This window comes from Rhipicephalus sanguineus, chromosome 7 (assembly GCF_013339695.2).
Source record: "Rhipicephalus sanguineus isolate Rsan-2018 chromosome 7, BIME_Rsan_1.4, whole genome shotgun sequence".
Lineage (NCBI taxonomy): Eukaryota > Metazoa > Arthropoda > Arachnida > Ixodida > Ixodidae > Rhipicephalus > Rhipicephalus sanguineus.
The window spans coordinates 53,686,624-53,698,497 of record NC_051182.1 but is presented as its reverse complement, the minus strand read 5'-3'; the positions used below and the strand labels follow the sequence as shown (position 1 = coordinate 53,698,497).

Sequence of the window (11,874 nt, the reverse complement as noted above, 5' to 3'; positions counted from 1 at the left end):
CCTATCTACACTTAGAGTGCATTAGCGCAGCATTATTCGTGCTCACCGTCGTGTCGGTAAGGCGCTGCTCTTTGCGTCGGCCCCATGTGCGCATAAGGCCCTTGATGACAAGGTTTACATTATTCTTACTTTTGAACACGAAAGAAGAGCTTGCAAGTTTGCACCTGCTTCTGCTCGCATGAGCTATAGCCACATAATTGTTCTATTGAGGTGCGTTACGTTCCAGGGAATTCAGCACTGCGAAGATGGATGAAGACGTACTTGAGACAGAATAATGCAACCGTAGTCGCATTCTGCCGTTATAAACAACAATGCCAGCTGGTTATTAGGTGTAGGTGCTGTCCGATAGCTTTCTACAGAGTCGCGTGTCCGGTATACATGCATAAACGTGCCGGAAATTGAATCCTACGGGCTGACGAGTATGGGTCTTTAGGCTACAATGAACGTTGCCTTTGTCGCTCTAGCACTACACACCATCGCAGTAATATTCACGGAAATAGATCTCGCTGATGCAAGTGAGTGAATCTTGAGGATATTACCTGCTGTTTCAAGTTTGCCTGCTATTTCCGAACGTCTGGCTAAACTAGCTTGCTCTTTCTCCGCAGCGTCCGCTTTATGCTCGAATTGACCTACTCACACGTTACTTTCAGCTCCACTCTGGCTTGCTTGGGTGACCTGAAATGAAATAGTGCATGAAATGACATGACGGAGTTCTTGAAGTTGCCACCTAAACAGCCTCTAGATAAGTTTGTAGTCAATGAAAGGCAGGCAGCCTTCATGTGAAAATTTAAGAGAAACAGAAGAAAGGGTATTTATGGGCTCTATTTCGGTTAGTAACAACGATTATATGATGACGACGTATGACACACACACACACGCGCGCGCGCACACATACATACGTACGTACATACATACATACATACATACATACATACATACATATAAATATATCTTCACGGTCCTTGAATCCGGTGATTAAAAAGTAATATGAAGCGTGCGCGCACGTACAAAAAAGATGAAATTCCAATTATTCGACGTATCGACATTTAGGGGCGAAGCTCTTTATAGCATCACCGGGTCGGTCGTAGCTCCATCCGGCGTGCCCCCGCCATCGGGTCTGCCGTATCATTCATTAGGTGGCGCAGTCCCATAGAGATGTGTGCAATGTGTGCAAAAAAAGAAAGAAAAAAACAAAAAAAGGGAAAAATAAGAACGACAAAAAGAAAAAAAGCAGTGGCCCCCTGCACGCTAGATGGCGTGCAGTAATCTAAGCGGCGTATCGCTTTGATTACTGCTGGGCGAAACCACTGAATATTTTAGGGTGTAACCATGATTGCTTCAGGAGCTTCGCCCAAGCTCTTCTTCATTCACCCGTGGATATGCTGTAATTTATTCAAGAGTGGAGTTGACAGGTGCCGTCTCTGAATTTATACACGCTCGTTCTGAGAGAGTTACGAGGTACGAGTAGCCATTTTCTTGGCATTGTAATGAAACTCTTACTTCGCACCTCCCTCAGAGCCAACGCGTATCAGCGACTGCATCTGTGAACGCCATTCTTGAAAAAGACCGGTCCCGGTCGAAATGTCGAATAACTGTAAATGCTCCTGTGTTATACGTGCGCCTGCACAAGCACACACACACAGGAGTGTGTGTGTGTGTACACATTTTTCATATATTGGATTGTTTGTGTATGATGTATTTACTGAAGCAGAGAACATTTCACTGAGCATAGAGTTTCCTACAATTACCTAGAGGGACCTATGGCGCTGCGATCGATCAGCCACCATGAGAATGACAATGACAATGACAATGACTTTTATTTTCGCATCAATACAGTGATTGATAAGAAGGGGCGGGCGGAAAAAGCTGTCGTTTAGACAGCTTGACGAGCCTGCCGGCCCCCTCATTAGCGCTACCAGCAGCGATACATTAACAATATATCAACATAATTCAGCAATATATAACACAAGACGCATATAGAAAAAAAGGCACATATGGAGAAAAAAAGCAGCAGTCTAAACAGCAGCGATATGTTAACAATATATAAACATAATTCAGCAATATATAACACAAGACACATATAGAGAAAGTACAATAATGTCTAATTCTACAAAATTGCAATCCTTTGCAGAGACAAAGAAAAAATTACACCATCTCCCGCTAAAGGGGACCATGAGGCGATGCGAAGCCGGAGCACTTGCACAATCGCGTTCCGTTGGCGTTCGTTGGGCATCCTACCGACCTCGCGTCGTGGAACGCGAAGAGGGACGCTACGCGCGTCGTGTCTTCCATCTAGCCTCGCCGTTAATTCTCACAGGGCGAGCGGGGAACGCGTTCGACAGGCGGGCGAGAGGGGGGCAGCGTAGGAGAGGAGAGAGAAGGGGAGGGGACGCGCATGCGCTCGAGCTCATCGCGGCGTTGCGCAGGAGAGAATTTCGGCATGTCTAGCCCACGTTTGAGAGGAAGAGTGGAAAGGAGGAGGGGAGAAGGAAAGTGAAGAGAGGAAGGGGAGAGGGAAAGTGGAGAGGGGCATGGGAGAGGGGGAGGGGAGAGGGTGACTGGAGATGGGAAGGGGAGAGGTGGTGTCGAGAGGGTATGCGCATGCGCAGTAAGGGTGGTCACGCCGCACACCACCACCACCACCACCACCGGATTGAGCTCCGCCTTAAGATACTTCGCATCTAAAAAACCGCGAGATAATAACATTACTCACATGTAACCTTGGTTATTGTAGAACACCAAAAAAGAAAGAAAACACACACACGTGTGCAAGATTTAGAAGTGACAGGCATCAGAAGAATGTTTTTCCATAATATCTGTCTTGAGTTCAAAATAACTGCGTATAGCTTTAAAATACATGTTCTCTAATTGTGACCCTTCGCAAATAAGCTGTTTAATAATCTTGGTAAGTTTTTCCGAGTGTTTGTTTTCCATATCTTGTTCGCACTGTCGGTATTTTCCAGTATTCCTTTTTACGTGTTGCATAAGAGATACTCGCGTGTGTGGAAGTGACTTGGGACATTTTCAATTGTGTGTAGGAACTTTTTTTGTAGAACGTGTATTATGTGTAGATATCCTTGAGTAGTGGTGTCCCAAACTAAATGACAGTAATTAAGTATGGACTGAAACAAACTGTTGCAAATCAGCATCATAACATTCTGCGGCAGTATATGACGATTGCGGTAAACAATACCAATCACTTAGACAGCTTTGTTGCTAGGCAATCGACATGTGCATCCCCGCATAATGTTTCCTGAAAGACGACGCCTAATGTTTTAAAGCTGGATACGAGGGCGATGGGCGAGGAGTTTAGTGTTATAACTTTATTAACCGTAATCTGTATTTTTACTGCGAAATAACATACCTTTTGTTTTGAATGATGGGCAGTACACGGAGTTGCCTAATATTCGTGCTTACGGCTTCTAACGCACTTGTGGCTTTGTTTATTGCTGTGTTTTGGCGTTCGCTTCGGATAAAAGAATAGACCGCTGTGAACTTCGTGACCAGGTTTTAATTAGTCAGCCTAAAAAGGTTAAAGTGGTGAAGTGGAACTGCTGACTTTTGTTGAACTTCCTTTTGCGGCAAAACGGATGCAGTCGACGCGGAGCCAAACCTAGCCGAAAGAACGAAGTTTAGAGAAATCGGCGTACTACCCATGATTTCCATGCTGGCTGAAGCGCCATGCGTTGCAGCTCCCATAGACACTAGCGCCAGAGTTCCCTCTAGTAAGTAGTGTAGGAAACTCTATGGCACTGAGGCTGTTGCTGACGTAAGAAATTCAATGTAAAAATCACACCATCTCCCGCTAAAGGGGACCATGAGGCGATGCGAAGCAGCGTTTCGGCATGTAGAGTCCGCGTTTCAGATGGGGAGAGGAGAGGGGAGAGGAGAGAGAGGGAAAGGGGAGAGGGGAAGTCGAGACGGGAGGGCCGAGAGAGAAAGGGGAGATGGGGAGGGGGAAAGGGGAGAGGAAGAAGGGAGAGGAAAGAGGGGAAGTGGTGAGGGTGAGGGGGAAAGGGGAGGGGAAATGGGAAGTGGAGAGGGAGAGGAGGTGTGCGGGGAGGGCTTGCGCATGCGCAGTAAGGGTGGTCACGCCGCACACAACCACCGGATTAACTCCGCTATGAGATGCTTCACATCTAATAAAATGAAGTGTTGCCGTGTCTTTGCTCTCTGCGCCATCAACTTACCAAAGATTGGAGGAAGGTGTGCTTAGGAGGCTTCGAGCCAGTGGGATCCTTACACGGTCGCTCATTACTGCGTGGAATTGGTAACTTATAACCAGTGTGTTACGGGCCCATATGTTTCCATTCTATAGACAGGTCCTATACAGGCACTACAGACAGGCCCAGGCACGCGACTAATCGGAAACGTTTGATAGGTGATTCCATAAATTTTCGTCCTGACCAACTCTTACCTCGCAGCACAACACAACTGCGTCGCTCTAATGTGATCTCCCTGCACTTCAGCATATTTTTCGTAACCCTGATCTATCATTTAATTCCACAGAGAAAAGAGTATGGACTTTTGTCAGTGGACGGAATTCTTCACTCATTCTCAAGAACATTATTTCTTCGCCTCGGAGATCTTTCTTCAGGCTTAAAGGGCCAGTAAACAGACCCCAACCTTTTTTTACACCTCTCAAACAAAGCTGCTTCATTCGTTCATGTAGCCGTAGTGATCACATTTCGTGAATATCACAGCGCAGACGTCTCATTTTCAAAAACAATTTCCGTGGCCCTTTCGTGCGTCTTACCAGTCTTCTTTTCCCGCGATATGTCATAATGTTGTCTTTCGGAAACTTTATGCAGCACTGACCTCGTTGATTGGTCCTCTGCACTACGAAACAGCGCCTTGGCCGTTTCGGTTATGTGGTTTTGACAGCGCAGTTGTCGCGCCTGTTGCGTGTCTGTTTACTTCGTCCGTGCCTCGCACCGCGCTTCCTCACCGCGCCGCCTGCGTTCAACTGCCACGACCAACACGTTGTGGAAGCCTTGCTCGCTCGTTGGCTGCGCGTCCATGACGCATTCGGTCACGCCGAGCAACGTTGCCGATGTGGGCGTAGTCACGACGAAAGACTACGCCTGCACTTTTGAGCGACGGAGAAGGGTGGCGAGGCTGAGCGCCAAAGCAAAACCAGCCGAAAATTATTGTTCCATTCATTGCAACTTTCATATAATGTATTATTCGCAAAATTCTTGTGGCAGCATGTTCACATCGGACAAGTGCGCAGTTATATCTCAATCACAACTTTCGGACCCCGGGGTTGTTTACTAACCCTTAAGAAGAGGCAGTAGTCACTGGGCCTGATGTCGAAGCTGTAGGGTGTCTGATCTATTCACTACAAGCTGCAGACCTTCGCTGTAGCCTTCATAGCGCTCGCTGTGTGAATTGAAGCGTTGTAGTGAAGCAGGCGGACGCCACAATAAGAATGCATTGGGTGTTCTCCTTTATTGCATTATGCAGTTCATGTACACTTGCGTACCGAGTTCGAACTCATACCGAGGTCTCTTAATAGATGGCGCTATGTGCCTGAGACGGACGTTTTAACAGCGAAGCGGTTCCAACTAGGCGTAAAATGTGTGGTCGTACCCGAAAATTATCAGGGTTATGAACGGGTATGTGCCACAGAATTTAGGCAAATACCACTACTCACCGCTACGGCGTGACCTGTAATAACCCTGATGAGTGAGAGAACGTGTACAGAGAGAGTGAGAGAACGAAAGAAAGAGGGAAACAGAGAGACAGAAAGAAAGACATAAAGAAAGAAAAAAGAGAGAAGTTCTTGCCAAAAAGAAAGTATTCACGAGGCGGGATTCGAACTCGCGTACTCTCCACTCGATAGGCGAGCGTCCTAGCCACTCGGCTATCCAGGCACACTAGCAGAACATGGTATAGCCTTGTATAGTATAGCGTAGCAAGGAGTTGGGAAAGGAAAGTGAGCGTGAGGAGGAGCGAAATGAAGATGGGAGAGAGTAAAGCGTAGCACAGCAAGATTGGGAAAGAGAGAAATAGAGAGAAAGAAAGAAAGAAGATCAACGAAAGGGAGAGAAAGAAAAAAAAGAGAGGAGGCAAGCATCGCGTCGTCTAGCGACCAGATACCGCACCACCTGGCCAAGCTGCTCATGTGCAGTATCTGAGTTACGTCTACCGACGGAGACATTGCGCCAACCTCGGCTAAGTGGTGCATAGACTGGCTGCACCCGATCGTGCCCAGAGAGTCGTTGGGCGTGCTAAGAAAGTGCGAACACCCGAGGAGGAAGCCGCGCATCTCGATGCTAATAGAATGCGTTGCTGGGCGAGTTGGTGAATTGTCTGAAAATAAAAGCAGAGCGCAAAAATACGGGACACAAGAGACAAGAAGACGGGACGGGCGCTCCTACTCATTCCTTGAATGGACCGACAACTGGACAGAACGTGTGATTAGATCCTGGTAGAAATGAAAAGACCGTGGAATACAGTGACAGATTCTAGCATCCTTTTCGCGTTGTGAGTAGGATTTATATTTTTAATTCGTGCTTAAATGTAACAAAAACCGGTATTTCGCGCAGCCTAGAGGAAGAGCCTTGAAGCAGGATTATGAAGACGGTCACTTTGCTGTACGTAGTCTGTTGCTGGCGTGCGTGCCATAATTGGTCCTCAAAGTTAGAGTATGTATATTATTATCTATTTCCGCTCTGTTCTGTGTTGCCTACGAGGTAAAAGGAGTTGCACGGTGAGAAGCAGCGCTGCCTTCGCGGCTGCCAGTGGGTCATGCAGAGCCGCGGCGCATGTGCGCGGAGTGCCCGCATGCGCAGTAAACCACCGCGCTCGAACAAGAACAGCTCTCGCGCTCACTTTTTGCAGCTTGTGTTGTCAAGTGTGTATAGATTCGCCGCAGATAGAAAAATTCTTATTAAAAATGTTTCATGGCGCTTTCCACGTTACCATTCCGTGGCTAGACACGCTGACTAGTTAGCCTTCCAATGCGCTGAAGAAAACAGGTGCCCTAAAAATTGGTTGTCAATCCCTTTAACGGCAGGCTAGACGTGTCGGTCGACGGGGACTACGAGCGTCGACGAGCCCGTGCTTCGCTGTGCCAAGGTTTGCGCGACTTAGAGCAAAATGCCCACATTTATAAAATAGCTTTGCTTTTTCAATGCCAGGCAGGAAATTTTGGGAATCACCCGTATGTTGCTGCAAGCCGGCCTCCGCTACTGTTCTATGAACAGCAATAATCCCTGGATACTACACGCATATATTAGTCTACAAAACAGTGCTTCAATTCGTGCGCGACGCAGGTTTCGCAGCACAAAAATAACACACAAAATATTTCGCCTTGTGGCAAGCCTTCGTAGCAATTGAATTGAATTGAAAACCACTGCATTTGGTAAGGCTGAACAGAAAAAAGAAAACAACATTCACAACAACGTCCTTCTAAGAGCTCAAGACTGACATCAACGTTCTATCTTGCAAAAAAAAAACATTTTCTTCAACGTTCTCGAGAGGTGCTCTCGCTATTTGATACGCGCAAAAATAGCTGGAAGAAAAACAAGACGTCGTCTCCCAGTTGCTTTCACGATCAATGAGCAATGAAATGCGTTTGTTGAACAAACCACCTCGACAAACCAGCCAACGCAAAGCACTTTGCATGACGCTACAATCATATTTCAAGAACTGAACAGCGCCGCTTTAGACTCGTGTAATGGTGGCCACTCCGTAAGCCTCCCATGACACGAGCTGGAGTGATTTTTTTTGCCATGTCTTTTGTGACAGCAATTCGAGCACGAAGACTAACGGTATACAATGTAATATATTGATAATTAAAAGAGATGCAGCTAGTAAGTAGTGTGATAGTGACTTCCTCCTCAATAACATGCACCTACATACGCCTGATCACTTTCTGCTGTTCGTTGAACTTATAGCAATTCTACTGCATTGAAGTGCGAATGTTCTTAGACGCAGGAGATTTACAAGTGCCTTATTATGTGTCTTCAGAGATAGGTCGCAATACCGCAACACTTCCTCGCCGTCAACAGATGCAACAATCGAGTGAGTAAAAACTTCTATCTTTTTAAAAACGCGAAACTTACTAAGCACTGAGCGCATGTACGGGCAATGTCGCATGGAACTCTTTCCCGAGCATCGGTATAACAGCTTCAAACACTGTTGTATTCATTCCTGTAGCATTCCTTTAATGTTCTTGTATTTTTGATACTCCTGTGCTTCGAAATAGCAGCAGTGCCTTCAAAAATTTTCCGAAGATGTTCTTGCAAACAGGCATGCAAATGTCGAGATAGGCACGGAACCTCGTAGCTACGCATGAAAAATATCGCTTTTTTTTTTATTCACATACCCTAAAGGCCCTTGCCGGGCATTACATAGGGGGGGTTACAGTAAACGGGGTGGGGGTGAGGTTACATTTGAATAGAAATACACTTGTTAACACCAGTATAAGCGAGGCAAACAATAATGAACACTATGGCACACAAAATAATTTACAAGGTTCGACATACAGGTCTTAAAAAAATAAATGATAAAAAACATTTTTTTCTTGCTTTTTTTATACAATATTAACCGATTTTTTTAACATATCTACAAACGCGTCGTGGTTTTTTATGGACACAACATCGTGTGGTAGATTATTCCAATGACGGATGGCACACAACAGGGGCGAGTTATATAAGATGTTAGTGCGCGCATATGGTGCTAAAACTTTGAAGGGGTGATCTAGGCGCGGAAAATAGCGATGGGCAGGCAATATGTAAGTGGTAGCAAATGACGAATGATTATGATAAAGCTTGTGAAAATGAGATAGCAGTGCTAGAAGTCTTCTTTTCTCTAGTAATGGGAGGTTCAGTGATGCTTTGATATTAGTGATGCTCGAATGACGTAAGTAGTTTCTCGTTATGAATCGGGCAGCTTTATTTTGGAGAGAGTCAAGTTTGTTAATTAAGTATATCTGGTGTGGATTCCAAATGAATGAGGCATATTCTATTTTAGATCGAACCAGTGAGGTGTATGCTGTAAGTTTTGTCTTCCAGTTAGCTTGATGTAAGTGGCGTCTAATGAATCCGAGTGTTTTAGATGCTTTAGATGTTATTGCGTCAATGTGGGCATTCCATGTCAGGTCGGCGGAAAGGTGAACGCCTAAGTACTTTATTGATGAAACGTGTTCTATTGGCATTGCGTTAATTAGATAGGAATTCAGCGGGGGGTTGGTAGTATTCGTAAACTTTATAACTTTTGTTTTAAAAGTGTTAATTTTCATTTGCCATTGATCGCACCAAGTAGAAATTCTGTCGAGGTCTTTTTGTAAAGCAGTGTGGTCGTCTCGGTTAGTAATCTGTCTATAAATCACACAATCATCGGCAAATAATCGAGCAGTAGATGTCAGGTTTTTAGAAATGTCGTTTTCTGAAATGTCGACATTTTCTGTTATGGTATGGTATGAATAACTTTACTGAGGTCCTGAGCATTCAGTCCGCGACTGGTGCAGGCCGCTCCCACGTCGAGACAGAGAGGCTAAGCCCCTCTGCCTCCACACGGGCCCTCTGGACAGCCCTGACTTGGTCCGCCAACACGTCACTGTGCAGCATCCGCTGCCACCACTGTTCACCTTGAGAGCCATCACAGGCCGACGCCGAGCAACCCCAGGACATCTGATCTAAACTGAGCAAACCCCTACGCTTATAACTCTAGAGTGAAACCCCGCAGTCCGGACTAATGTTTGAGCGATATAATCCTGCATATATATACAAACAAGAAAGATGAGATGTTCACAGGAGCGTCGGCTTGAAGTCGTGAGAAAGCTTCGGCGACATTTCTTGTTCTATGACTTCTTATTACGGCGCTTATATGAAACGTTTGACACGAGTACGCTTTATCTACATCAATGCATTAAAGAGGAAATACTAAGAAAAATCATAGGAAAGCCACAAAGAAATTCGGGTGAGTGTACAGGTACCACTTACTCACAATAGCTGATCTAGCAGGCAGAGCTGGCAAGTGCTAGGTTTTCTTCGTACAAAGTTTTTTCAGTGATACTCGTTAGCGTCAGTGCATTCAAAGTACGTTATTTTCTGCCATGAAATGAACGAATCACGTCTGTGTGTTAATACTGTTTGAGCTGAACGTATAGTCTGCCCTTGCATTGAGGGTGTTTAAATTATGCTGTATGGTCGTGTCCGGGAGCTGAGCGGCAGCATCCAGTCAACAGGACTTCATATGCCGTAGACTGAGACATGAAAATACAACTAATACCAGTTCTTACTTTATCAGAAAAGTGTTGCTATGGCACATAGGAGTAGCAGTTGTCTTTACAAACACCTACCATTCATTAATGGGAAATGCGGACAGCTCAGAACTGCGAGACTTCCGCGTAAAAGGTACTCTCAAAGACTGTGGTGATATTGGACAGTATGCTACAAGGAGAGGCTTGTCCTTTTGATAGTATTAGGGCACCTAGATGATAAGCAGGCAACAGAAGAGGTCTTGGAATCACTGCCTTGTGCGTCTGCAATTTCTAATGCCACGAAAGCGTAAGCGTTTCAGCGCTTCTTGAGATGCACCAACCTACAGGACTGCTTATTACGTTACGAATGCTTTGTAATGTGCCTGTGAATTTCCCAATGAAAGTTCTTCATCTTTCAGTCTCCTATGATCTTCCCTAGAGTGAAAGTGTCACCCGGCTCAGCCGAATTTATATCTCTGCGTTTCCCGTATGATTACTCATTATCTGAAGTTTGAAGTTTGAAGTTTATTTCATTATTTTTGTGGTACATGTATTTACACTTTTAGGGACCAAACAAAATTGTTAAAGGGTCCCTAACGGCATTATAACATCAAAAACTAAATGGCAACAGCATGAGAAGGGAAGATTTAGTTATCAAAAACAAAATAAAGCAGATATCAAGACAGAATGTGGTTACATAGGCAATGGTCACCGTTAATAAAGAAGAAAAACATGACTGACACGATAACGCGATGTAATGAAAGCAACAGCAATTCATTCTGTAATATGTATAAGTGCGAATAAGAACATATCTGGAAATAAGGACTACAAATGACTATTGCATTATGAATTGATATGAAGCGAATGTATGTATGTATGTGCTGCTAAGTGAAACTGGTATACTATATTGTTCTCGCACGTAAAACATATAATTGAGATAATTTCTCGGAAGAAATGATCGTATATAAATGTTACGGTATGCCCAACCACGGCCGGACTGGAAAAGCGTGCGGCCGTTCTTTCTTAAAAAGGAACGCCCGCGCGCCCCTCCAGTCCGGCCGTGGCCCCACGTCGCTGAGCATGGACAGGTGGCTGTATTTATTTATTTATTTATTTATTTATTTATTTATTTATTTATTTATTTATTTATTATTTTTGGTCTGGAGAATTTATTAAAAACGGTCGACATAGGTTAATGAATGGGGATTGTAACGCACGATGTTTTAAGTGCGAAGTGATAAACAAATGTGTTTATGTGTATTTTCAGGAACCAGAAGAATTCTGAAAAAGCGTAATCCTAAACGTAAGTGTGACTGATGAAACAGCCTTATTTAAACGAGGAACGTGGCTCAGTGGTTCGCAGGTGAAATCTACAAACACGGAATGTTATTTAGCCTGGTTTTCTTTTACATATTGCACGAATGCCTTCAATACTGCTCAACGGACGCGACTAATTGAGGAGCCACTTCAACATACTAAACTGTAAAAAATGCATAAAACTAAAGGAAGTTTACACTAGCCACGTAAAGCTTAAGAAATAGTGAAGCCTGTCAATCTTAGGGGCTTAACGTGGCCTTCTTGGCTGATGCTAGGTCTTTCCTTGGCGTTGACAGAGTAGAGTCGAACCACAGCCTGTCAGAGACCGTGCAAGAATGTCCAAA

General features: G+C 44.8%; 1 protein-coding gene across 1 annotated transcript in view; it reads left to right on the top strand.

Moving 5' to 3' along the window:
- Window positions 1-323: 323 nt before the first annotated feature.
- The window catches only part of LOC119398695 (uncharacterized), a 26,722-nt gene continuing 15,171 nt past the window's right edge, over window positions 324-11,874 (top strand). Inside the window, exons 1-3 of the mRNA XM_037665520.2 lie at window positions 324-515; window positions 7,978-8,031; window positions 11,481-11,516. Coding sequence (XP_037521448.1) covers window positions 440-515; window positions 7,978-8,031; window positions 11,481-11,516 — 166 coding nt within the window. The 5' untranslated portion in view covers window positions 324-439. The remainder of the gene's footprint in view (window positions 516-7,977; window positions 8,032-11,480; window positions 11,517-11,874) is intronic.